General features: G+C 35.0%; 1 protein-coding gene across 2 annotated transcripts in view; it reads left to right on the top strand.

Moving 5' to 3' along the window:
- Nucleotides 1-27,775, top strand: part of LOC143231789 (alpha-1-inhibitor 3-like) — a 65,442-nt gene that overhangs the window by 26,399 nt on the left and 11,268 nt on the right. For both annotated transcript variants that reach the window (XR_013017186.1, XM_076466440.1), the window contains exons 18-23: nucleotides 472-616; nucleotides 6,958-7,186; nucleotides 8,387-8,626; nucleotides 11,874-11,925; nucleotides 12,696-12,779; nucleotides 27,328-27,504. Coding sequence is in view for 1 of the 2 variants with exons in the window: in XM_076466440.1 (XP_076322555.1) it covers nucleotides 472-616; nucleotides 6,958-7,186; nucleotides 8,387-8,626; nucleotides 11,874-11,925; nucleotides 12,696-12,779; nucleotides 27,328-27,504 (927 nt within the window). In the remaining variant the exon portion in view is untranslated. The remainder of the gene's footprint in view (nucleotides 1-471; nucleotides 617-6,957; nucleotides 7,187-8,386; nucleotides 8,627-11,873; nucleotides 11,926-12,695; nucleotides 12,780-27,327; nucleotides 27,505-27,775) is intronic.

The raw sequence follows: 27,775 nt of genomic DNA, 5'->3' as shown, positions 1-27,775 counted from the left end.
TACAATAAAATCAAAATGGTGTTACAATGAAATATAAATACCATTTATAAAAAATTGTTTTCTTCCCTGTAATAATGTTTCAACAGAAAGTAAGAGGATTAAAATTATCCCAATTTTTTTCCCGAATTTATTAACTTAATGTAACTGAAGTAATGTTTTTATATCAGAGTGACTCATTTTTTAGTTAGCTGCATTTAGCAATATGTGATTTGGTATTAAGTAAAGTAGAAGCATAAACATACATAAAAGTGATTCAGTTTAACATAAAATTTAAATCCATATTAGTGGAACGACACTAAATCCATATGAATACAAGTTTCAACACTTTCGTGTGTCTTGTTTAGTCCAGTATTTGTTTGTGAAAGAGACACAGTGTTATGTGTTTACCTACAATTAGTTATTTAATTTAGTTTATCTAAGATATTTTAACAGATGAATTTTAATGTGTAAAATGCACTTACTACATACCAGATGTGAAGTATTTTGATGAAGAGGAAAACATTAGAGGACCACTATCACCACCACAACCTGGAAGTCCTGCTATTCCAGAAGAGCCAGTAGTAGCAGTAAGGACTGATTTTCGGGAAACGTGGCTTTGGGAGCTTCAACATGTTGGGTGAATATATTAAAGTGTAGTTAGTTATTCACATGTGGTGTAATTTGATTAAATTTATTATCGCTGTTATAAAACATTTTCTTCAACATTATGTTTGTCACCTGATGAGACAACATATTAGGTTTACAGACTTACAACACTAAAATCTGGGATTTAATTGGGGAAATAGCAGATAATCCAATGTGGCTTTGTTTTGAAAGAAAACAACAATTTTTTTCCAAAACATACCATCTGTTATGACTATTTCTTGATCTTCAAAGTTTCTACATCTTTGTCTATCTAAGCACTGATCATGCTTGCTCCAATCTTTTGTACTTACTCCACTTTGATACCCTTGGCAAAATCTAATTAGCAAAATTCTTCACTTTTATTTCAGCACTGTATATAAGCACATTATTCAGATGATGTAATTCAGTGATTATCCTGTGTGTGGGATTACATAATTATTTGGACATCTAGAGTTCTTTCACCATGGTATTTCGCAAAAGTTTATATACAGGAGTGTTGTGATTGTTAACAATTTGAGTTGTGACTTTAAATGCTGTTTGTATTTCTACAGTTATATTTTATTTTAAATTCATTAACTGACATGGAGAAAATTTCTGGGCATGAATTACCAAGTTAATGTTTCTTCTGTGAAGGCCAGTGAGACCTCACCTATTACCTCACCTATTCCACCTCTGTTGGTGGCATTTGTCAACAGTCAGAGGAGGATCCACTCTCAGTTGAGACTTTTAAGTGATATGATCTGTTGTAAGATGAAGATGTATGTGGACCAGTGATGTTTCTTTGGGAGGTTCTGAAATGGCTTTTACAAAAGACCCAGGACTGGCTAAGGAGAATTTAGAATTGTTTGTTCCAGCTCTTTCCTTCACTAGGTTGGTTTCCACACAGAACTATTTCAATCAGATGCCATCAGCTCTTTTCTTTCATTTGGTCAATCTGGTTCCTTCCTTATTAATAAAAAGGATGACAAGTGACAACTTCTTTCTTCTTCTTTCTCCTGATATTGATGTTCGTACTGGAAGTTTTACCATTAAGTTACATGACAGGAGAGCTATGCTTTGTTCCCCACATTTATCTGAACAAAATATCTTGGCTTATAACCATCAGTGACTGAACCCCTATTGAATCTATGATCACTTTAAAGAGATCATAGTTTTCTTGTATTCGTCTTACTCTCCTGACAGTCCTGAGTATTTTTCTACAGCTTAACTTTTTTCTGAAGCTTACTAACGTTCCCCTCAGCAATTTCAGGAGGTGGGGATTTTGTTGATATCTGCCTCTGTAAGATTGTCGTCTTTAGTTATTTTCTTGGTTTCCTGTTTTTGTTTTTTTTGGTATTTATTGGGTAGAAATGTCTTGTTGGAAAGTGTTTATTTGCCATCTGCTGCTCTCAGGGAGTTATGGAAGTTCCTTTTCTCCACCCCATGTTTTCTAGAGTTCCATAGATATTGGAATCGGAGATTGATACCACCCATTTACATTCTTCATTACCATTGTTGACCTCTAACCTTTCTTTAATTCCTGCTTGTAATTAGGGAGCATTGGTCCATTGCATTTCTTGAATCCCAACTTCAATCTCTTGACCTATTGGTTTCAACAGTAGAGTCTGTCCTTATTTTAGAGGTTCTTTTACTAGGGCAGACAGGTAACAACAGCATCAGTGATTATCCTGTGTGTGGGAGAATGATTACATCATTTTCTGGACATCTAGAGTTCTTTTACCATGGATACTCCATGTTCTGCCATAAGGGTTGGTCATTAGGTTTACATCACATCCTCTATTATCTTCTCAACCTGATGCTTTTCACCTCCAACAGATCCATGGTGAGGGGAGCTTCATCCCCAGGCTACAAGTGATGTTGTAAGCCAAAAGGGTGGAAGAGAGGGTTGATTTCATTCTTCTGAGATATTTATCTTGTTTATTTGTTGTACCTGAGAAGACAGGAGTTTGGTATCCAATCATATTTTGGATCCTTCTTGCTTTACAATGGAATCTTTTTTAACCCACAAGGCACGTTGCACCAGGGCTTTGGATGACCAGATTCAATGTTATCAATGCTTATATTCACATTCCTACTACAGTCCCATAGTAGAATCATCCCAAAGATTTCTATGATTTATGCAAAAACAGTGGTCAGGTACTGCAGTTCAGGGCTCTATTTTTCTGTCCTTATCTCAGCACCTGATGTTTTCTGTAGAGTTGTTCAAGCTTTTTCTTGTTATCTGCATTGCTTTGGCCCTTCTAGTGTACACATTATTATATGGAGTAATGGCTCCTTCTGGCATCACCTCTTCAGTTGGCAAAAGATACACACCCATATTTTCCTTTCAGAAGCCACAAAGATGGGCTTCCTTATCAGAGTGGAGAAATCCATTCAGTCATCAGCTCAGTATCTTGTCTAGTTGGGTGTGTTTTTCAACATATGCTTAAATTGGGTTCAACTGACTCCCATCAGGCTATGGAAAAAGCAGTTTGGCTTTTACTTACATCTTCTCATGCTACGTGGGTGACTATCTCTCTTTTGGGGAAGTTGGCACCCTTTGTATCTCTTGTTCCTTTGAGATAAACAATGGATTATGCTCTCTAATCCTTTGTATCATCCATTCTTTGTACTCAGGAGAAACGTTGTGGATTGAAAATGGTTGCTAGATCAGAACAACACTGCATTTGGGGTACCAGTTCCACCATCTTATTCTGAAATCCATCTGTTCACAGACATATCTCTCCAGGAATGAAGGGCATATCTTCAAGTTCAAGAGTTCCAGTGTATTTGGGACGAAAGACAAGCCTACCCTACACATTGGTGTTTTCAAACTCCTTGCTGTACAGTGGGTGATGGTTAAATGTCTGTATCTTTTGAAGGGAAAATTTGTCATAATACATTCTGACAGTTCCATAGTGGTATCTCATATTTCTTGTCATGGGGTCACACATTCTAAAGATCTTTGTTTTTGCTGCTCTCACTTCCTTTGTACCAGTCTTTTCGGATGCCATGTTCCAGGAGTGATAAATATAATTGAAGATCATTTGTCTTGAACCAATTGAATACTTCTGACAGTATGGATGCTACATCATAAGGTTTTTCAGTGGATTTGATCTCAGTTTGGATGTCCAATGATTGATGCTTTTGCAACTCATTGAACTTCTCAACTGCAGCCATTTTGGTCTCCTATACATCATCCTCAGGTGATGGCAATAGATGCATTCAGTCAGGACTGAATGATTTTACAACTGTATGCTTCCCTCCTGGCCTCTGTATTGCCCATAGTTCTGACTGTGGTTCATTCCACTCCCTGTTGAGTGGGCTTAATAAAACCATATTGACTATCTCAAACGTGGTTTCATTTTCTTCTGTATCTGCAGGAATGTCCACCTGTACCATTTTATTTTTGGTCATCTTTATTCAGACACTCTTGATCAGATGTTTCACACTCAGGTGATAAGAAACTAATATTCATACTTGGAAATTTTGCAATCTTTTCCCTGACATCAGGTTATAACTTCTAAGGTTTCTCTGTATTTAACTAAATCTCTCTGTAGACCAGCTTTGGCCTTTTTCAATAAAAATGGCATACTTAATGTGAGTGGTGTGTTAAAAGAAAATTAAACTCTCATTATCCTAAAGTATTTACCATATCCTTTTTTTGACTTGGATTTTTGAAAGATGTTTTGTCTACTGTGGCCTTATATAAGATATTCTTATCATTATATTTTGGTATTCCAAATATAGGAAAGTTTTTTCATTCCCCAGCAATACCTGGTTTACTTACATCTTTTTGCATTCTTCAGAATAAATGACCTTTTCATTTACTGAACTAGGATTTTAAGGTTGTTTTACATGTGATGTCTCATTATCCCTTTGAGCGTTTAACTTCATGTTCTTTGTATTACTTTTCACCTAAATTATAATTTTAATTGTGTTGGTATGTGGAAGTCATTGGTCAGAGTTGTTTGCAATACATGTGCATTAGATTCTTTATCATTCCACTTATGTCCTGCTTTACCCCAAAAGGTCTTTTCTTCCAAAAGCACTGACAGATACAGAAGGGGAAAAGTCGTTCTTACTAATTAAATTGTCAGCCATTTTTATCCTTTATGATTGATCAGACCCTGATCAGTTGTTATGTTCTGTCAGGGTCCTCAGGTGTTGTGGCTCATACTAATTTATGTAGAGATACTATGAATCTGTTGTTTACTCATTGGGATCCTTTGATTTCCCACAGTTTACCTCCTATTATTTTAATAAAGTGGGTCTGTAAATTGATTCATAATGCCTATAATGATTTATCATTGCAGGAGAGGAATCTTCTACAAGTCATGTTTCACCAGCTTCTTCATATTTCAGTGTCATTATCCACCTGGTTGAATTGCTTTCTGGTAAACATTATATGGGTTAGGATGTGGAATTATAATACTTTCCTCTTTCATTACTTACATGATAAGATAGTTTCCTCTTTTGAGGGTTTTTGACTACACCCTATACTTATTTTGACCACTTCCACTAGATTTTAACCAGGGCTGAGTCACTTTCTCCATCATCTAATACCTTCTATTTCCATGGTCCCTTTACTTTTCACTGGATCCCACACTGTGGAGAATGTTGCCCAGACAAGTATATTTTATCATTTCATTTCTGCTCTACCAACCACTTTCATTATAATTACTGTATGTTGCAACAAGCTCTATGAAAATGGAGTGTTCAATAAGCTCATCTAGACATCTACTGCAACAGTATTTTATGGACCAACACTCACAGAGATTACCATGAGTAAACCTAAAGGATAATCTGTCCATCCTTGCTAATCATCAGATTGAATAAGTTGGTGTTAGTTTAAAATGCTTTTGAAAATTTTGGGAACTTGGTTCACTGTTTCTCAACACACACAGAGATTCTACTAATGGAGGTATGGAGTCCTTACCACATCCAGCTTCCAGTCACTGGAATGGTGGGTAGATGCTTTTCCTCCAGAGTGCCAGAGTGTGTTCCTCAACTCTTGGAGAAGAGGGCTCTCCTACTCAGATCCCTGAATGTTTTTTCCAGATGTCAAAAAAAGATGCACCAACTTCCATGGAAGTCTACTCGCAATACTAGTTCAAATTCAAAATTATGTTATCTGGTTGGAGTATGCATGGTCCATCTGTTTGATCAACGTTGTTTTAATATATTGTTCAAAGAAGGAAGTTCACTTTCTCCTTATAATTCCAAACACAAAGTGGTCATATTCTAGATTCTTAGTTGTGCACAGTGTTCCACATCCTCTCCATAAATCCAAGGGTAAATAGAATACTTCTTGCCCACTAAGGTGGGGAATGAGGATGAATGTTCATAATTCCAAACCAGAGGAACTCTGTCCATTTGTTTGAGTATAGCATACACAGTTCTGTCAATCAGAGTCCGGAGTGTTGCTTTTGGGCTTCTTTAGGTGGAAGTGATAGTTTATTCACTTCGGTGTTGCTTACTTCCTCATTGTGATTCTTGTGGTTCAGAACACATCATCTATGGCTACAGGTTGGGATCCAATCAAAAGTATATCTGTAAATAACATTGAAGTCCAATTGCCCTATCCACTAATGTCGGGTATAGGGACCAAGACCCTATAATTCCAACATTAAGTTATGGAACCTCAGTTATCTGGTTGCAGCTGGCCTATACTGATGATTACTCATATTCTCTTCCACCTTTGGTTCAGGAAATAAGTTCTGTGGGAAGGGCATACCTATTCTAAATGTAATGCAGTACTTCCACTTTTGTACCAGTTTTATCTTGGTACACTCCTTTTTTGCATGCATATTGGCTGCATCAACCCCTTCACCTTTTCAGTATGGGATTCTAGCTATAGTGTGAGCAGGTGGTGTGCAATTTTTGGAAATTAACATTTTCCTAAAGTTAAAATGTATTTCCAGTAATACTTATCTCCCATTCCACTTAGAGCTGCTGTATATGTAAGAAAATGTTAACTTATGCTCTTTGTTGTACAAAAACACCATATGTGCTATAATTATGTTAAACTGGTTATGAAGAATAAACAATCTATACATTTGTTGTTACACTGAAAATTTTCTGTCAGTACTGGAAACCGTAACTTCCACTTTTGATTTTCATTGTGTATTTGTGCATCTGTTGGCATCACAATATTGTTTTTAATGTAGTTGTTTTTACTTTAACAATGTTTATATCAATAACATCAATTGATTTTAATACAAAATTTTAGCTGTATAAAGTATTATGCAGAACTGTAGTAATATGTACTACTTAGTGTAGACTTTAGTCTGAAGTTCAATCTTTTTCCTTATAAGTTAAAAACATACACTGCCTTAATTTTCAATTTATTAGAACCACTGGAGAACTATGTTTGAAGCGTAATATTCCACACACAATCACAGAATGGGTTGCCAGTGCTATCTGTATCAGTGAAAAGACAGGCTTAGGAGTTTCAGAGGCAGCAACTGTTAAAGGATTCCAGCCGTTCTTTGTCAGCCTTACACTTCCATACTCTGTGATACGAGGAGAGAAAGTTCCTATCATTGTGACAGTCTTCAATTATCTCAATGAATCATTGGGTGTAAGGATCTAGATTTTGTAACCGTAAAAACTAAATCATGGAAGATGTATTTCGTATAAAGTCAGTAATAACGTTTATTTTCTCTAGATGATCATATATAGCATCAATGTATGTGTTGAGTACAATAATTTTCTGCTCTTTTTGTCTCTAGAATACGCTATGAATATTTTTAGTTATTGCATTAAACTAAAAAAATATCTTGTTTATTTTCCTTCACAAAAAATTATTTCTGAGAAAAAGTTATGGTTGAGAGGCAAGTCTTAATTTAAGGTACATAGTAAATTAAGAGTTTCTTTCATACGACATGAAATTTACTTTTTTTAAAAAAACATAATTTACTTTTTTGTCACACAATCAAATTTTATATAAGTTCTATTAAAAATATTTAGTATTAAAAATAATTTGTTACAAGGGTTATTTATTCCTCACCTATGATAATCCTTTTATATGAACTAATTTCATTGCATTGAAAATCAAAAAAGTGTACCTGTGATAGATTATAAGAAAATTCACAGATAAACTTTCTAAATGATTAAACAGTTTTATCTTTTGTATTTAGTCTAAAAAGAACTATTTGTTTACGTTACCAAATTAGAACAACTCAGTATTTCTTTATGCAAATTTCTAATTTTTCATGAATCTTTTCTGAATATATTTTTTTATATTTCTACTGTGAATAATGGATCACATAATAATAAATTTATAACTAATAGAATATAAATTATTAGGAAAGCACCCTCCAGTGGGACCCGGCATGGCCAGATGGTTAAGGCACTCAACTCGTAATCCGAGGGCAGTGCATTTGAATCCCTGTCACACCAAACATGCTCGCCCTTTCAGCCATGGGGGCATTATAATGTAACTGTCAATTCCACTATTCATTGGTAAAAGAGTAGCCCAAGAGTTGGCAATAGGTGGTGATGACCAGCTGCCTTCTCTCTAGCCTTACACTGCTAAATTAGGGACAGTTAGCGCAGATAGCCCTCATGTAGCTTTGTGAGAAATTCAAAACAAATAAATGAACATTAGGAACAAAATTTCGTACAGAAAAAAATGTAATTATCATTCTTGAGATTCCAGAAATAATTACTGACTGTTATTTTTAACAATATATCTAGTTAATATAAGGTGAAGAAATCCGCTATTGTACTTGCATCTGGAAATTTTATCTTATTTGAACTATATTATTTTCTCTTTAAGGTTGAGCTGTCATTAGAGCAGAGTGAAGATTTTGACCTGGAAAATTTTACCAGTGCATACACCAGCTGTGTTTTAGGAGGAAGAGGTGACACAACTCGTTGGATTATTAGACCAAAATCTCTTGGCCAAGTTAATCTGACAGTCTATGGTGCTTCGCTACCTTACAGAAGAAGTTGTGGTAGTCATTATTATTCTACAATTACAGTACGTGATGCAGTAACAAGACAGTTGTTGGTTGAGGTAATGTTTCTTCATCTTAGTAAACTTATTTGTTGGTTTGGAGTAATTTATAAAACTGCTTAAATGTTATCATTAAAGTAAGACTAGTAGAAGAAGCCAGATGAGCAAATAAAATCTTGTTTACGTCAAGCAGAACGTTTTCACAATTCAATATAAAAATTGCTCCTAGTATCTCTCTAACCTTTGACTACAGAAAATTAAAGGTCATGACCTTCTTATTTGTAAAGTGTGGTGGTTTTTCAAGTGTATGTATCACCAACTTATCGCTTTTTAAGAGGGTTGCATTAGAAGACTTTTCTACTTGAATTACTTTATTTACAATTATTAACAAATGGAAAGCACAAGCTTTATCAGTTTTAGAGAAAGAAATATCTGTTATGCTGAATCATACTGGAAAGCAAGGGAAAGTGTGATTCCAGCAGGGATGAATGTGCTACTCCATGACCATCTACCAGATGCTCACCAGAAGTAACAAGGAAGTTAAACAGCTTGTTAGTGGCAATAACCCAACCACAAATTGGCCCATTTCAAAATCTCACAAGAACTTTAAATGAGATAATTCAGTTATGTTTAAAAAAATCAACATGGGGGATAGCATTCACCGACGTCTTACGTCTGAGCAGGAAAAGATGTTCTGAAAGTTGTGCCTACCATATATCAAAAAAATATAGATGTTTTCATACTAGATTAAACATGTCTATGTACATTCCTAGAAAAGTCTGGGTGATTTATTATAATTCTATCAGAAGAGTTGGGAATGTTGCATTATTAAAGTAACAATGTTTTCTATTTTGAGGAGACTTATGAACTAAAGCTAGCTGCACCCCAAAATTCCTCCCATTACAGCAGTGAAAAAACTCTTCAGTCCTCAAAATCTACTACTCATTGTTAAGGAAATTACTTTTCCAAAACAACTAATTCAGAACTTTCCTGCTGATGTGATACAATAAGGAACTATTCAGATCTGTAAATAAAAAAGTTTGAGTAAATGTTTGTATTGAAAAATTCAAATTGTGTGAGTGTGACAAATACCTCAATGTAGTTGATGGATAGATATACAATACATATCTACAAAATAGATGTATATGTCTATCTGTTGGTTATGTTAGTACTTTACTTTAACAATTTTATCTATCCTATGTATCTATATATATATATATAAAAGCAACATTGTATGTTTGTCTGTCCACAAATTCCTCCCACACCATTTAACCGCTTACCACCATACTCTACAGGGTGGCTCCCCCTACAGTCCCCCAGAAGAAATATAAATACCACAACATTATTAAAAACAGAGCAGACAGAGATAAACCACAAAATAGCATGCATTACACATTCAACAAAAACAACATTGTTGGCCTAACAAAAATATTCTGATAGTTTTGCTACTAAGCAACAATGCATTACCATAAAAGGGGCATAAATTACTTATCATATTAAAGGAACTGATTACTCCTCTAGAGGGAGCTGTTTTAAAGAAGTGATCATTTTCTTTGCTATAAATTTCAATGTAAATGATTTTAAACTCTTGTTTGATTATTAACCTTTTAGGAGAAAAGAAGTGAGCATGCTTAACCTTTAAAATGCCAAGAAAAGTGACATTAAGATATCTTTAAAATACAAATATTCCAGAGACAGCAAGAAAACCAGAAAGAAGACTAAATGAATCACAGGAACAAAGAAAAGTAAGGCTGAAAGCTGAAATACGTGCATAAAAATCTGACGAATTAAGAAATGAAAGACCTGAAGGAGTGAGATGTGTGAGAGAAACTGGAGGATAATGAGAGAGAAGAAAATAAGGATTACATCTGGCAGCTCATTGCTATAATTTTCAATTCAGTTATGAATCTCAATAGTCTATGATATTGGGGGTATGATCACAGTTTCTGAACACTGTAAGGGAAACAAATGGTCTGGTAAACTCCTTCAATGTCTTGTTCTGGTGCAAAAGTTTACTTGTCTTCTCTTGAGGTCCTACCTGAATCATTAAAATTGTTGTTACGAAAAAGCAGTGAAGAAATCTCGACAGCTTTTAGCCAGAATTAGAAAGTATAACAATTTTTTTTTCAAATTTCCTCCTTTGGAGCTACAAAAAAGTAATGAACAAGGCTACATGTTCATATTCAAAATACGAGGCCAACCAAGTGTATCAGAGTATTGGTTCATTACAACCTTTTCCAAATAAATCACACAAATCTATTTTATTGCAAAATTGGCTTTAATTTAGATTGTGTAATTTTAGTTTTGAAAATCAAAGATAAAAGATGCTATGAAAATTGAATTTTTTAAAATAAATGTTCTTAAAAGAGATTTCATTATGTTTTTACATACCTATTTCTAATAATTTGGACACCTGTGCAGGAATAGTTAATTCAGTTAGCACATTATATGTCAGTTTCTTTCAACTAACATGAGCTATTCTCTTATGCATAACTTTTATTCTTTTGTTTTGTTTTAATAACTCCTTATGTATTACAAGTTGGAAAAATGTATACTTCTGAGGAGCTGTGTGTATTCAAATGGTAATAGTTTACAATTTGTATTATCTAAGACATACTTGAATTGTTTCAACAAACTTTTCATTGGATGTGCAGAGTGAAACTTTTATTTTGTCTTGTCAAATTTTACCAGGTTTATTGGGCATCGTCAGGTGTGAAAGAGATTTAATATGTACAGAAATTAATTCAGAATAACAATTCATATGTGTATGCCATAACAATAGTATTCTGCAATGTAGGTAATTCAGCAATTGTGTAATTAATAAACAAACTGTCAAATACTTAAATATAGAAGTGAAACTTTAATGTCTGAGTCTAAATGTGGAAACTTGTTTTAAGTGAATCTATGTAACTGCTCTGAGATTAACTTACTTTTATGTGAACAAATTACACCTGTAATTAAATAGCTCTGCATAACATGACCTCCATTAGCTCTTAGTATTGTCTTAGAGCTGCAATCAGTATTGACCTTAAAATGGAACCACTTTGAAGATGTTTTTCCTTGATTTAATACTGGAATTATGACCTAATATGATGTTAACAGAAAGGTCATCCAATTTATGAAACAGTGCCTTCTTATCTTTATAGTTAAGACCATAAGAAAAGCATATTTCATACTAAATGGTTATGCTCATTAACATATTGATTACTTGTAGCTTGCTCTGATTGAAGGTTCATATTAATAATTTTCTATTATTGTTCTGATGAACATAATTTGAATGTGTTTCATCCTTTTGTTTTTCTTTTAGCCTGAAGGATATCCTAAAGAGGAAACTTGGAGTGCCTTTCTCTGTTCAGAAGGTAGTGTTTCAGTATTTATTTAATTCTATCAGAGAATAATGAAATATATTACTAAAACAAACATCCCCTGTTAGGCCAGCTCTAAGTTTCTAACATGCGATCCTAAAATAAGGGTGATTCTTTGCAGCGGACAGAATTCAGATAGTCTACCGTGTACCTCTGTGCTGAAACAATAGCAAACACAACCAAGAATAACTGTGATTATGGTGAGCCATATAAGAGAACATTGGTTAAAACTGATGATAATTTGTGATCTTTAGTATGTTCTAATTTCAAATTCACTTAAAGTCTCACAAGAAACTCTGTAAATAGTTCTAGAATTGAGTCGCTTTTATTGTAATTGTATTTGTTTTATTATTGAGATGCTTTGTGACTTTTTACGTTTCTTACAGTTATACCAAATAATACAGCACTTTTGTCTCATCTTTGGTGTTCTGAGGCAGAACTCCTAATGAAATAAAGGCTAAAAATGAAGAAAACAAAGATTTCTACTGACTCCATCAGATTAGGTTAACAAGAATCATTGTGATACTATTTTTGAAGTTCACTGCTAACTGAGAGAGTTTGCTTTAACAATTGTGTATTTCTCTGACAGGTACACACACACTCACAAAAGAAATCTTGTCTTAATCAGGTAAAATTGAAAACTGAAAATGTGAATAAAGTTATGTTAATTACTTATTCTCTGTTGTGAGGCATAACTTTATATTTTTTATGATAGTTTGGGTGTATCATTAAGTTTTCATTATTATTTTTTTTATTCTCACAAGCTGAAGGGATTACTGCCACTTCAGAACTTGTATCACCCAACGATTTAGTTGAAGGTTCTCTTAGAGGATATGTATCCGTAACAGGTAAGAAAATTAAAGTGAAGTTATGTGTGTATGTAGACTTTTGTCAACCTCTTTAACAATGTTACTAAGTTAAATTCGGTTTATTATATATTATTTTAGTGCAATTGTTTCACTAGTTTTCTTGTATTTTGTGACACTTGCTCAGTTATTTTTTTATCCAGTATACACTGACAATGGAGATACACATTCTAAAGAATGGTTAATATCAGTTGGTACACATCTACAAACAGAGAATGTCAGATGTTGTCACCTTGATCACAAAGACTCTTAACTAGTTCAAGTGATAGAACTGAAAACCGCTACTTAGTATGAGTTAAATGAATGAGTTATATAAATACCAAATGTACAAAAAATCAAACACTAGCCATCCTATAAGCACTTGTGAACTATTTCTAACATAAAAATTAAATGGCAGTCAGATAAATATTAAAGTGTTAAAACCGAAAAATAAAAGTAGAAACTAAAGTAGTAAGTTAAATAAAAAGTTATGCTCACAAAATTATTATTATGTACCTATATTATTTAATTGTGTAACCTTTTGTATCTATGTTTGAAGAAGTGATTTACATTTTTAATTCCAAAATTAATGTTTATGTCCTAGAATATTTTAGGGGGCAAACAACAGATAGTCCGTTATATAGCCTTGTGCTTAATTACAAACAAACAAGCTGAGAAGAATACAAGTAACTTAGTTTTATCTAACTTCCATGTTATTTAAACAATAATGTAATTTGTTCTGAGTGTCATATTTTTTAATGTGAATTTGTAATTGGCTTTAAATCAGTGACAGTTTGTTTTCTCGTTGCTTAAACTCTTAGTTTACTGTTTTTACATAATTCGTTCTTGTTTCATATTAAAACAGCATAATTTTATATCTATGTAATCTAATTCGTAACATTTAATTGAAATATTTCAGATGAATGTGACTGTCAACAATAGGGGGTTATTATATGGGTTTGACAATTAACAAAAGTTAAATATGAGTTGGTTCATCCAATCACATACTGAGTTACGGATTGACGAACTCCAACAAAATATTTATTTAAATGAAAATATAAAGACTTTGATAAAAACATGGCATGAATAAAACAGATTTCTTTTATTTAAGGAGGAGTAATAAAGAAATCAATATTGTATGGATTAACAGTGTGAATGTGTGTAGTTACACATGATATAATATGTTATTAATATGATTCACTGATTGATTTGGTGTTTTATGGCACAAAGCAGCTAGGCTATCTGCGCCAAACGTCCAGTAAAAAGGTAAAAAGAAATTAAATGTAGTAAAATGCATAAAAGGGAATGAAGGTAAAACAAAACATCATTGGAAAACAGAAAAAGTATAAAACCAATGTTGACATCTAGTTTACAATGGTAAGAGAGAAAGCAGAATAAGAGAAGTTGTAAAGTACTTACTCTAGCAAAATGGTAATGATCATAACCTGCCAGGAAGACTAACAGGTAAGTACAAGAACCACCGTCAGTCACCTGAAGTTGGTCTTTCCAGTCCTGGTTCCGGGTTATGTTGTAATAACAGCCATTATCAAAAGGTAAAATAAGAAAAGTGTTAAAAGACACATAGCAAAATCGTAATAATAATTACCAAATGCCCAGTAAAAAGGTAAAAAAGTAAATGTAGTAAAATTCGTAAAAGGAAACAAAGGTAAAAACAAAACAGCAGTTAAAACATAAAATGGCGTAAAACCAATGTTGACATCCAGTCTACAAAGTTGTAAAGAACTTCTGTAGCAGAATGGTAATGATCATAACCCGCTAGGAAGACTAACAGGTAAATACAAGAACTGCCATCAGTCATCTGAAATTGGTCTCTCCAGTCCTGGTTCTGGGTTATGTGTCATTATGGCCAGTACCAAAAGGTAAAGCAATAAGAGTGTTAAAAGACATGCAGCAAAATTGGAATAATAACTCGCCAGGACGACTAACGAGTAGTTCAAACAGCAGCGTTAGTCATCTGAAGTTGGTCCTGGTGTCGAGTGATTTAATGTTCTGGTCATTTTCCAATTTCAAATTGAATTAGAGATATTGATATTCTGAAAATGGAACCACAATTAAAAATGTGTAATGAATAAATATCCAACACTTAAATGAGATTAAAAAGATTAATGGCCATTAAAAAACTAAAAACTTTATCAAGGTGGACAGTGTCACCATCACCAATAACACTGTCCAATGTTACAGACAAACCCTGGGACAGAACATGTTTAAAATAGTGACGTCGTTGAGAGTCATAACGAGGACAAGACAGTAAAATGTGGCTTACAGTGATCTGAGTGTTACACAAACTACACACTGGTGTAACTGTTCCAGATAAAAGAAAACGATGAGTTAAAAAACTGTGACCAATGTGCAGTCTAGTTAGAACAACTTCTTCCTTTCGAACTTTAAGAAAGCTAGACGGCCAAAGCCCAATATAGGGTTTTATTGGAAAAGGCTTGTTGTCTCGTTGCTCAATCCAAGTGGACTGCCAGCTGGCACGGAGCCGAGCCTTGAATACAGGACCATAGTCCATATACGGAATAGGCACAGTGGTGATAGTGCCAGAGCAGATAGATTTAGCTGCCATGTCTGCAAGCACATTCCCGCGAATACCAACGTGGCCTGGTATCCAGAAAAACTGGATAGAAGTAGATGTTAATGAAAAATGGGCCAGTCGGTTTTAAATATCAGCAAGAACAGGGTGTGAGCCAACGTGAAGTAATTCCAGGGCCAGTAGAGAACTAAGCGAGTCAGTGTAGATAGTGCAGTAGGAGTACTGCTCAGCTTCAATATGATCCAGGGCAAGAGATATGGCATACAGTTCAGCAGTGAAAACAGAAGCTGTAGAGGGGATTCTGCGCACAACCACCGAACTGCAACAAACCATGGCAGAGCCCACAGAGTAACCTGATTTTGAACCATCCGTATACATTGGAATAGAAAGGTTGTTCGAAAGATGTTCTGTAAATAAAAGACGGCACTTCCAATCGGGAGTATCTGCCTTTTTAGATGACTTAAAGAAAGGTCACATTTGGGGGCTGTAATAAGCCATGGGAGGATGGGCTGACCAGTGGATTCTGCAATGTTTTCCAAGGACAGACCCAATTCATCCAATTGTGCCTGGATGCGAAGGCCAAAAGGAGCAATGACAGTTCGTCTGTTCTGAAAAAGTAAGGCCCACTGAGGAAGGAAAACACATCACCAGGTGGAATGCTTTGGTAAGGAGCGAAGTTTCGAAGAATATAGTAAAGACGAAGGTGCAGAGAATATTCGTGAGATTCCATATAAAAGCTCTGAACTGGGGAGGTGTGGAAAGCCCCAGTGCAGAGTCAAAGTCCATGATGATGAATGGGGTCCAGCATTTTTAAGGCCAAGAGTCTGGCAGAGCCATAGACCATTGATCCATAGTCGAGTTTTGAACGAATAAGAGCACGATATATCTTTAACATAGAACATCGATACGCTCTCCAACTAGCAGTAGAGAGGACAAAGAGGATGTTCAGTGCTCTTGTGCATTTGACCTGTAGCTGCTTTAAGTGTAGTATAAAGGTCAGCTTATAAGCTTGATAAGCCCCAACAACTTGGTCTCAGGGGCCACTGGCAGCGAAACTTCACTGATACGGAGTTCAGGATCAGGGTGGATACCCCGTTGGCGGCAAAAGTGCATGCAAACGGTTTTAGAGAGAAAAACCATTTGCCGTAGTCCACTTCAGTACACGATTGAGGGTAGTTTGTAATTGCCGCTCAATATATCTCATGTTCGACGACTGACACGAGATGTGATAGTCGTCAACATAGAGCCCATTTCCAACAGTGAGAGGGAGTAGTTCAGTGATGGCATTTATCTTTATACTGAAAAGTGTGACACTCAAAACACAGCCATGAGGGACCCCAAGTTCCTGTACAAAAGAACGGGAAAGTGTCGAGCCCACACGAACTTGGAATCTCCTGTCCATTAAAAATATTTTAATAAACATAGGTAAATGGCCACGTAACCCATATATATGGAGTTCTCGCAAAATGCCATACTTCCATGTTGTGTCATAAGCCTTCTCAATGTCAACGAATACTGAAACAAAATGTTGGCGTTTGAGAAAGGCTTCTCTGATTGATGTTTCAAGTCGAATTATGTGGTTCGTGGTGGAATGCTGTCGTCGGAACCCACATTGGATGGGCGAGAGGAGGTTATTTGATTTGAGGAACCAAACAAGACGAGCATTAACCATCCTCTCTTAGGTCTTACAGAGACAACTCGTCAAGGCAATTGGACGGCAGTGTGAAGTAATCTTGGGATCTTTCCCAAGTTTAGAGAAAGGTAAGATAATAGCCTTGTGTCAGGCATCAGGAAAAACATTCTCCTGCCAGATCTGGTTAAAAACAGTTAGAAGAACATCAAGAGAAGCAGGAGAGAGATAGCTCAGTATGTCATAGTGTACATCATCAGGTCCAACAGATGTACTGCCAGACCAATGAAGGGCCATTTTCAGTTCCACCAGTGTAAAGGGACGATTATAGTAAAAAAGACAATCAGTTCGAAAGGAAAGAGGTGAACGCTCTGCCCGAGTTTTGATGGCCAAGAAGGTGGAGGAACAAGCAGAAGTGCTAGGTACCTGGCAATAGCTTTCACCTAGAGTATCGGCGATGCTCCGGACATCAGCTACCTCTTGTCCATCAGAGAATAAGATGGAGAGGGGTGACAGAATTGTAGTGCCCACTGACCTTTCGAATCCTGTCCCATATGACCTTGGAACTGGTGGTAGAAGATATGCTAGTTGTGAACTTAATCCAAGATTCCTGCTGGCTTTGACGTCTTACCCACCTAGCATGTGCACGGGCCCGTTGGAAAACAATGCGGTTCGAAAGTGTGGAATATATACAAAAAGTATCCCAGGCCCGTTTTTTGAGCCTTCCGTGCCAAGTGGCAAGCAGGATTTCGCCACAGACAAGGATATCGTGGAAAACGTGTCGAGGTTTCAGGAATACACTGAGCAGCTGCTTGTATAATACAGCCAGTTACTGCTGCCACACAGCTGTCTATTGATGGCCGATTCACGATGGCAGGATCTAGTTCTGTCGAGGTTTCAGGAATACACTGAGCAGCTGCTTGTATAATACAGTCAGTTGCCACTGCCACACAGTCGTCTATTGACGGCCGATTCACGATGGCAGGATCTAGTTCTGCAAGAGCAGTAAATGTTGACCAGTATGCTTGATCCAGCTTCCACTGGGGAACGCAGGTAGGGTGGCATCAACCACGGCTAGTCTCTCTCAAAAGTATAGGAAAATGATCACTGCCTAGTGAATTACTGTCAACCTTCCATGAAAAATGGGAGAATAATGAAAGGGAGCAAACTGAGAGATCAATAGCGGTAAAGGACTGACTAGGTGCATGAAAGTAAGTGGAAGAACCAGTATTGAAAAGAGAAAGATTGTGATTAGAGAGCATATGCTCTACAGAGCGACCCCTCCTATCAATAACAGCACTTCCTCAGAGCGGATGATGTCCATTAAAGTCCCCCCAGGATTAGAAATGGAGACGGCTACTGTTTAATGAGACCATCAAGGTCTGATTGGTCATATGTATTTCCAGGGGACAGGTAGAGAGAAGAAATAGTGATGGTATGACTCAAGGAAACACGAATTGCTACGGCCTTCAAGGGTGTGTTGAGTGACAAAGACAGGGTGGGCACATGCTGATCAACCAATAGTGCCACCCCTCCATGTACTCGTCCATCACATAGCCTGTCATTTCTGTACAGAGAAAACTGCCGAATGGTGACTGTATCAGCAGATTTTAGAAATGTTTCTTATAAGAAAAGACGTACAGGATGGTAGGAAGCAATCAGTGTTTGATATCATCCAGATTAAAAGGTAAACCTCGACAGATCCATTGTATTCAGGTGGCCATTTTTAATGACGGGTAGGCAAAGTGGCTGGAGAACCCTTCTGTTTACGACCACGTCTTTTTTCCTTACTGTCCTTATTCGGAGGAAGTCTATCGATCTCCATGGATCCTGCCCTGGGTCGATGGGGCAGGTCTTTGTTATTGGAAGGGGTTTCCAGTGACTGAGGACGCGAAAGAATGATTGTTTTGCATCGTGGGGTTGGAGAAAAAGATGTATCAGAAGAAATGTCTGTATTTGAAACAGAAGGATGTGGATCTTTAGGTTTGTTGGAATGGATGGGAGGAACAGAGATGGATGTGGAAGTCAATTCATCGACCTTTTTAACCATGGAGGTCAAAAGGCTTTTCATTTGTTTTGAAAACGATTCTCTTGGAGGTACAGAGAAATCTGTCTGCACTCCCACTGTAGTTATGGAACGAAGTGCAGCAGCATATGTCCGAGATGAAGTGGCGGACAGCAATTTTCGAGCCTCAGGATAACTAATGTTATGTGTCGTTTTCAAACGCTGCACCTCTTTTTCCTCCAACCATTTTGGGCAAGAACGAAAGCAGGAAGGGTGAGAACCATTGCAGTTGACACAATGTGGGTCCATGTGAAACTCATAGGCATCGTGGTCCTTGCCACCACAACGAGCATATGTCAGGGAACCACGACAGGACGTCTTTGAGAGGCCGAACCTCTGACATTGGAAATATCGAAGAGGGTTTGGAATGTACGGTCATACCCTGCAAATTAGACAACCTGCCTTGATGGTGGCAGGTGCACGTGGTGATGTAAATGTCAAAACGAGGATATTTGTCGGCAGTGTAACTCCGTCTTGCGAGTGGAGATGTGTCTCACTGCAGAAACTCCTTGAGTGGAGAAACCAGCAAGAATCTCTGACTCGGGGATGTTCTTCAAATCCCTCTCAATAATAACTCCTCGTGATGAATTCAAGGTAGGGTAACCTCAACAGGTACATCCCTAATTGCCTTTGAATTCAAGAGGAGTTCACTATGTTGGTATGTGGATGTTTCAACCAATATGTTTCCAGATCGAAGCTTCTTTACTGACTTTGGAGAGCCAGCAAGTCCCTCTAGTCCCTTCTGAATAAAAAATGGGGACATTTGCCCTAAAGGTTTTTCTTAAAGAGAATGTAATATAAGAAAATGGGGTACAGGTGTTACAGATGTTGAAGATTGCTGCTCAGAGTCTTCAAGACGTGGTCGTTTACCTATTGACTGTTTTTTCGCTATTTTATTTAATTTTTTTATTGGAGGATCCATAGGAAAAAAGGAAAATTTCGGTACCCACTGACCCCACTCACCATGGAGCCCTACGAGGGGACGCACTACAGTATCATGCAAGGACATTGCAGTAACGCCAGGGTTTCGTGAGCACTATACCCAAACACCAGCATCAGACACAATGTCCACAACATCCTTTGAGAACTTTCAGCACTGGTACTATGTTGACTGTAGCCCAAGTGGACCAGCCGATTGACCCAAGGGGGGCCACCCAAAGGCCGCCCGTCTACAGGAATTCAAGGCCAAAGTGGTGTGTTAGGGTTAGACCCCTCAACCACCAGGATCCTCTCCTCTCCTTCACGGGTCGTCACGCACGGCAAACACGTGGGTGGATGTTTAGATCCCAGAAGAGGTAAACTGAAAGAACAGAACCTTCCCTGGGAGGACACCTCACCACATACAGGAATCCACATCGAGGGGCGTTATTAATAGTGTGAATGTATGTACGTACATGTGATATAATATGCTATTAATAGTGTGAATGTATGTACACGTGATATAATATGTTATTAATAGTGTGAATGTATGTACGTACATGTGATATAACATGCTATTAATAGTGTGAATGTGTCTACGTACATGTGATATAATATGTTATTACTAGTGTGAATGTGTCTACGTACATGTGATATAATATGTTATTACTAGTATGAATGTATGTGCGTACGTGATATGTTATTAATAGTGTGAATGTGTATGTACATGTGATATATGTTATTATAGAATTGAATGTGTGTACACATGATATAATATGTTACTAATTGTGTGAATGTACACGTGATATAATGTTTTATTACTAGTGTTGAATGTGTGTAGGTACACGTGATATAATGTTTTATTGATAGTGTTGAATGTGTGTAGGTACATGTGATATGTTTTATTGATAGTGTTGAATGTGTGTATGCACACGTGATATAATGTTTTATTGATAGTGTTGAATGTGTGTATGTACACGTGATATAATGTTTTATTGATGGTGTTGAATGTGTGTAGGTACACGTGATATAATGTTTTATTGATAGTGTTGAATATGTGTAGGTACATGTGATATAATGTTTTATTGATAGTGTTGAATGTGTGTAGGTACACGTGATATAATGTCTTATTGATAGTGTTGAAAGTGTGTAGGTACACGTGATATAATGTTTTATTGATAGTGTTGAAAGTGTGTAGGTACACGTGATATAATGTTTTATTGATAGTGTTGAATGTGTGTAGGTACACGTGATATAATGTTTTATTGATAGTGTTGAATGTGTGTAGGTACACGTGATATAATGTTTTATTGATAGTGTTGAATGTGTGTAGGTACACGTGATATAATGTTTTATTGATAGTGTTGAATGTGTGTACGTACACGTGATATAATGTTTTATTAATAGTGTTGAATGTGTGTACGTACACGTGATATAATGTTTTATTGATAGTGTTGAATGTGTGTAGGTACACGTGATATAATGTTTTATTGATAGTGTTGAATGTGTGTGTAGGTACACGTGATATAATGTTTTATTGATAGTGTTGAATGTGTGTAGGCACAACGTGATATAATTGATAGTTTATTGATACGTGATATTGAATAGTGTTGAATGTGTGTAGGTACACGTGATATAATGTTTTATTGATAGTGTTGAATGTGTGTAGGTACACGTGATATAATGTTTTATTGATAGTGTTGAATGTGTGTAGGTACACGTGATATAATGTTTTATTGATAGTGTTGAATGTGTGTAGGTACACGTGATATAATGTTTTATTGATAGTGTTGAATGTGTGTAGGCACAACGTGATATAATGTTTTATTGATAGTGTTGAATGTGTGTATGTACACGTGATATAATGTTTTATTGATAGTGTTGAATGTGTGTAGGCATTACACGTGATATAATGTTTTATTGATAGTGTTGAATGATGTGTTGAATGTGTGTAGGTACACGTGATATAATGTTTTATTGATAGTGTTGAATGTGTGTACGTACAACGTGATATAATGTTTTATTGATAGTGTTGAATGTGTGTAGGTACACGTGATATAATGTTTTATTGATAGTGTTGAATGTGTGTAGGTACACGTGATATAATGTTTTATTGATAGTGTTGAATGTGTGTAGGTACACGTGATATAATGTTTTATTGATAGTGTTGAATGTGTGTAGGTACACGTGATATAATGTTTTATTGATAGTGTTGAATGTGTGTAGGTACACGTGATATAATGTTTTATTGATAGTGTTGAATGTGTGTATGTACACGTGATATAATGTTTTATTGATAGTGTTGAATGTGTGTAGGTACACGTGATATAATGTTTTATTGATAGTGTTGAATGTGTGTAGGTACACGTGATATAATGTTTTATTGATAGTGTTGAATGTGTGTAGGTACACGTGATATAATGTTTTATTGATAGTGTTGAATGTGTGTAGGTACACGTGATATAATGTTTTATTGATAGTGTTGAATGTGTGTAGGTACACGTGATATAATGTTTTATTGATAGTGTTGAATGTGTGTAGGTACACGTGATATAATGTTTTATTGATAGTGTTGAAATGTGTAGTGTACACGTGATATAATGTTTTATTGATAGTGTTGAATGTGTGTATGTACACGTGATATAATGTTTTATTGATAGTGTTGAATGTGTGTAGGTACACGTGATATAATGTTTTATTGATAGTGTTGAATGTGTGTATGTACACGTGATATAATGTTTTATTGATAGTGTTGAATGTGTGTATGTACACGTGATATAATGTTTTATTGATAGTGTTGAATGTGTGTATGTACACGTGATATAATGTTTTATTGATAGTGTTGAATGTGTGTATGTACACGTGATATAATGTTTTATTGATAGTGTTGAATGTGTGTAGGTACACGTGATATAATGTTTTATTGATAGTGTTGAATGTGTGTAGGTACACGTGATATAATGTTTTATTGATAGTGTTGAATGTGTGTAGGTACACGTGATATAATGTTTTATTGATAGTGTTGAATGTGTGTAGGTACAACGTGATATAATGTTTTATTGATAGTGTTGAATGTGTGTAGGTACACGTGATATAATGTTTTATTGATAGTGTTGAATGTGTGTAGGTACACGTGATATAATGTTTTATTGATAGTGTTGAATGTGTGTAGGTACACGTGATATAATGTTTTATTGATAGTGTTGAATGTGTGTGAATGTGTGTAGGTACACGTGATATAATATAATAGTTTTATTGATAGTGATATAATGTTTTATTGATAGTGTGTGAATGTGTGTAGGCACACGTGATATAATGTTTTATTGATAGTGTTGAATGTGTGTAGGTACACGTGATATAATGTTTTATTGATAGTGTTGAAACGTGCGTACGGTATAACGTGATATAATGTTTTATTGATAGTGTTGAATGTGTGTAGTACGTACACGTGATATAATGTTTTATTGATAGTGTTGAATGTGTGTAGGTACACGTGATATAATGTTTTATTGATAGTGTTGAATGTGTGTAGGTACACGTGATATAATGTTTTATTGATAGTGTTGAATGTGTGTAGGTACACGTGATATAATGTTTTATTGATAGTGTTGAATGTGTGTAGGTACACGTGATATAATGTTTTATTGATAGTGTTGAATGTGTGTAGGTACACGTGATATAATGTTTTATTATTGATAGTGTTGAATGTGTGTAGGTACACGTGATATAATGTTTTATTGATAGTGTTGAATGTGTGTAGGTACACGTGATATAATGTTTTATTGATAGTGTTGAATGTGTGTAGGTACACGTGATATAATGTTTTATTGATAGTGTTGAATGTGTGTAGGTACACGTGATATAATGTTTTATTGATAGTGTTGAATGTGTGTAGGTACACGTGATATAATGTTTTATTGATAGTGTTGAATGTGTGTAGGTACACGTGATATAATGTTTTATTGATAGTGTTGAATGTGTGTAGGTACACGTGATATAATGTTTTATTGATAGTGTTGAATGTGCGTAGGTACACGTGATATAATGTTTTATTGATAGTGTTGAATGTGTGTACGTACACGTGATATAATGTTTTATTGATAGTGTTGAATGTGTGTAGGCACAACGTGATATAATGTTTTATTGATAGTGTTGAATGTGTGTATGTACACGTACACGTGATATAATGTTTTATTGATAGTGTTGAATGTGTGTATGCACACGTGATATAATGTTTTATTGATAGTGTTGAATGTGTGTAGGTACACGTGATATAATGTTTTATTGATAGTGTTGAATGTGTGTAGGTACACGTGATATAATGTTTTATTGATAGTGTTGAATGTGTGTAGGTACACGTGATATAATGTTTTATTGATAGTGTTGAATGTGTGTAGGTACACGTGATATAACGTTTTATTGATAGTGTTGAATGTGTGTAGGTACACGTGATATAATGTTTTATTGATAGTGTTGAATGTGTGTAGGTACACGTGATATAATGTTTTATTGATAGTGTTGAATGTGTGTATGTACACGTGATATAATGTTTTATTGATAGTGTTGAATGTGCGTAGTGTACAACGTGATATAATGTTTTACTGATAGTGTTGAATGTGTGTAGGCATACACGTGATATAATGTTTTATTGATAGTGTTGAATGTGTGTAGGCACACGTGATATAATGTTTTATTGATAGTGTTGAATGTTTTATTGATAGTGTTGAATGTGTGTAGGTACACGTGATATAATGTTTTATTGATAGTGTTGAATGTGTGTATGCAACACGTGATATAACGTGATATAATGTTTTATTGATAGTGTTGAATGTGTGTAGGTACACGTGATATAATGTTTTATTGATAGTGTTGAATGTGTGTATGTACACGTGATATAATGTTTTATTGATAGTGTTGAATGTGTGTATGTACACGTGATATAATGTTTTATTGATAGTGTTGAATGTGTGTATGCACACGTGATATAATGTTTTATTGATAGTGTTGAATGTGTGTATGTACACGTGATATAATGTTTTATTGATAGTGTTGAATGTGTGTAGGTACACGTGATATAATGTTTTATTGATAGTGTTGAATGTGTGTAGGTACACGTGATATAATGTTTTATTGATAGTGTTGAATGTGTGTAGGTAGGTAACGTGATATAATGTTTTATTGATAGTGTTGAATGTGTGTAGGTACACGTGATATAATGTTTTATTGATAGTGTTGAATGTGTGTAGTGTTGAATGCACACGTGATATAATGTTTTATTGATAGTGTTGAATGTGTGTAGGTACACGTGATATAATGTTTTATTGATAGTGTTGAATGTGTGTAGGTACACGTGATATAATGTTTTATTGATAGTGTTGAATGTGTGTACGTGATATAATGTTACACGTGATATAATGTTTTATTGATAGTGTTGAATGTGTGTAGGTACACGTGATATAATGTTTTATTGATAGTGTTGAATGTGTGTACGTACACGTGATATAATGTTTTATTGATAGTGTTGAATGTGTGTACGTACACGTGATATAATGTTTTATTGATAGTGTTGAATGTGTGTAGGTACACGTGATATAATGTTTTATTGATAGTGTTGAATGTGTGTAGGTACACGTGATATAATGTTTTATTGATAGTGTTGAATGTGTGTAGGTACACGTGATATAATGTTTTATTGATAGTGTTGAATGTGTGTACGTACACGTGATATAATGTTTTATTAATAGTGTTGAATGTGTGTAGGTACACGTGATATAATGTTTTATTGATAGTGTTGAATGTGTGTAGGCATAACGTGATATAATGTTTTATTGATAGTGTTGAATGTGCGTAGGTACAACGTGATATAATGTTTTATTGATAGTGTTGAAGTGTTGTGTGTAGGTACACGTGATATAATGTTTTATTGATAGTGTTGAATGTGTGTAGGTACACGTGATATAATGTTTTATTGATAGTGTTGAATGTGTGTAGGCAACACGTGATATAATGTTTTATTGATAGTGTTGAATGTGTGTAGGTACACGTGATATAATGTTTTATTGATAGTGTTGAATGTGTGTAGGTACACGTGATATAATGTTTTATTGATAGTGTTGAATGTGTGTAGGTACACGTGATATAATGTTTTATTGATAGTGTTGAATGTGTGTAGGTACACGTGATATAATGTTTTATTGATAGTGTTGAATGTGTGTAGGTACACGTGATATAATGTTTTATTGATAGTGTTGAATGTGTGTAGGTACACGTGATATAATGTTTTATTGATAGTGTTGAATGTGTGTAGGTACACGTGATATAATGTTTTATTGATAGTGTTGAATGTGTGTAGGTACACGTGATATAATGTTTTATTAATAGTGTTGAATGTGTGTAGGTACACGTGATATAATAGTGTTGAATGTGTGTAGGTACACGTGATATAATGTTTTATTACTAATGTTGAATGTGTGTAGGTACACGTGATATAATGTTTTATTATAGTGTTGAATGTGTGTAGGTACACGTGATATAATGTTTTATTGATAGTGTTGAATGTGTGTAGGTACACGTGATATAATGTTTTATTAATAGTGTTGAATGTGTGTATGTACACGTGATATAATGTTTTATTAATAGTGCTGAATGTGTGTAGGTACACGTGATATAATGTTTTATTGATAGTGTTGAATGTGTGTATGTACACGTGATATAATGTTTTATTGATAGTGTTGAATGTGTGTAGGTACACGTGATATAATGTTTTATTGATAGTGTTGAATGTGTGTATGTACACGTGATATAATGTTTTATTGATAGTGTTGAATGTGTGTAGGTACACGTGATATAATGTTTTATTGATAGTGTTGAATGTGTGTATGCACACGTGATATAATGTTTTATTGATAGTGTTGAATGTGTGTAGGTACACGTGATATAATGTTTTATTGATAGTGTTGAATGTGTGTAGGTACACGTGATATAATGTTTTATTAATAGTGCTGAATGTGTGTAGGTACACGTGATATAATGTTTTATTGATAGTGTTGAATGTGTGTATGTACACGTGATATAATGTTTTAATGATAGTGTTGAATGTGTGTAGGTACACGTGATATAATGTTTTAATGATAGTGTTGAATGTGTGTAGGTACACGTGATGTAATGTTTTATTAGTAGTGTTGAATGTGTGTATGTACACGTGATATAATGTTTTATTGATAGTGTTGAATGTGTGTATGTACACGTGATATAATGTTTTATTACTAGTGTTGAATGCGTGTATGTACACGTGATATAATGTTTTATTGATAGTGTTGAATGTGTGTATGTACACGTGATATAATGTTTTATTGATAGTGTCGAATATGTGTATCTTTATTAGGAGACCTCATGGGACCATCCATCAAAAATCTAGATCGTCTTGTGGAATTGCCAACTGGTTGTGGTGAACAAAACATGGTCAAGTTTGTTCCTAACATATTTGTGTTAGACTATCTAAGAGCAACTGGAAATATAACTTATTCAATACAAAAAGAGGCCCTGAACAACATGAGGAAAGGTGAGAATTAGTTAATGCTGGATATTTTGAAATATTAATTATTTTCAGTTGTGAGGTTGTGTATATTTTCTGTGTGTAATTTTTGTAATTTATGAAATTAAAAAAAAATTACAGAAATAATTATAATATAGCAGTTATTATGCATAGTGATAAAATATGGTAAGTATACTCAGTAGGTGATTCACACTACAAACTGTGTAAATTTTCTGTCAAATTTACAAGCGTATTAAACTGCTAAAAGTAAATGGATATAATTGTTGTAACAAAGATA

The sequence above is a fragment of the Tachypleus tridentatus genome, chromosome 11, assembly GCF_004210375.1.
Source record: "Tachypleus tridentatus isolate NWPU-2018 chromosome 11, ASM421037v1, whole genome shotgun sequence".
In the NCBI taxonomy this organism is placed as follows: domain Eukaryota; kingdom Metazoa; phylum Arthropoda; class Merostomata; order Xiphosura; family Limulidae; genus Tachypleus; species Tachypleus tridentatus.
The sequence above is the reverse complement of the archived record's forward strand: the minus strand, read 5'-3'. Positions and strand labels throughout refer to the sequence as shown.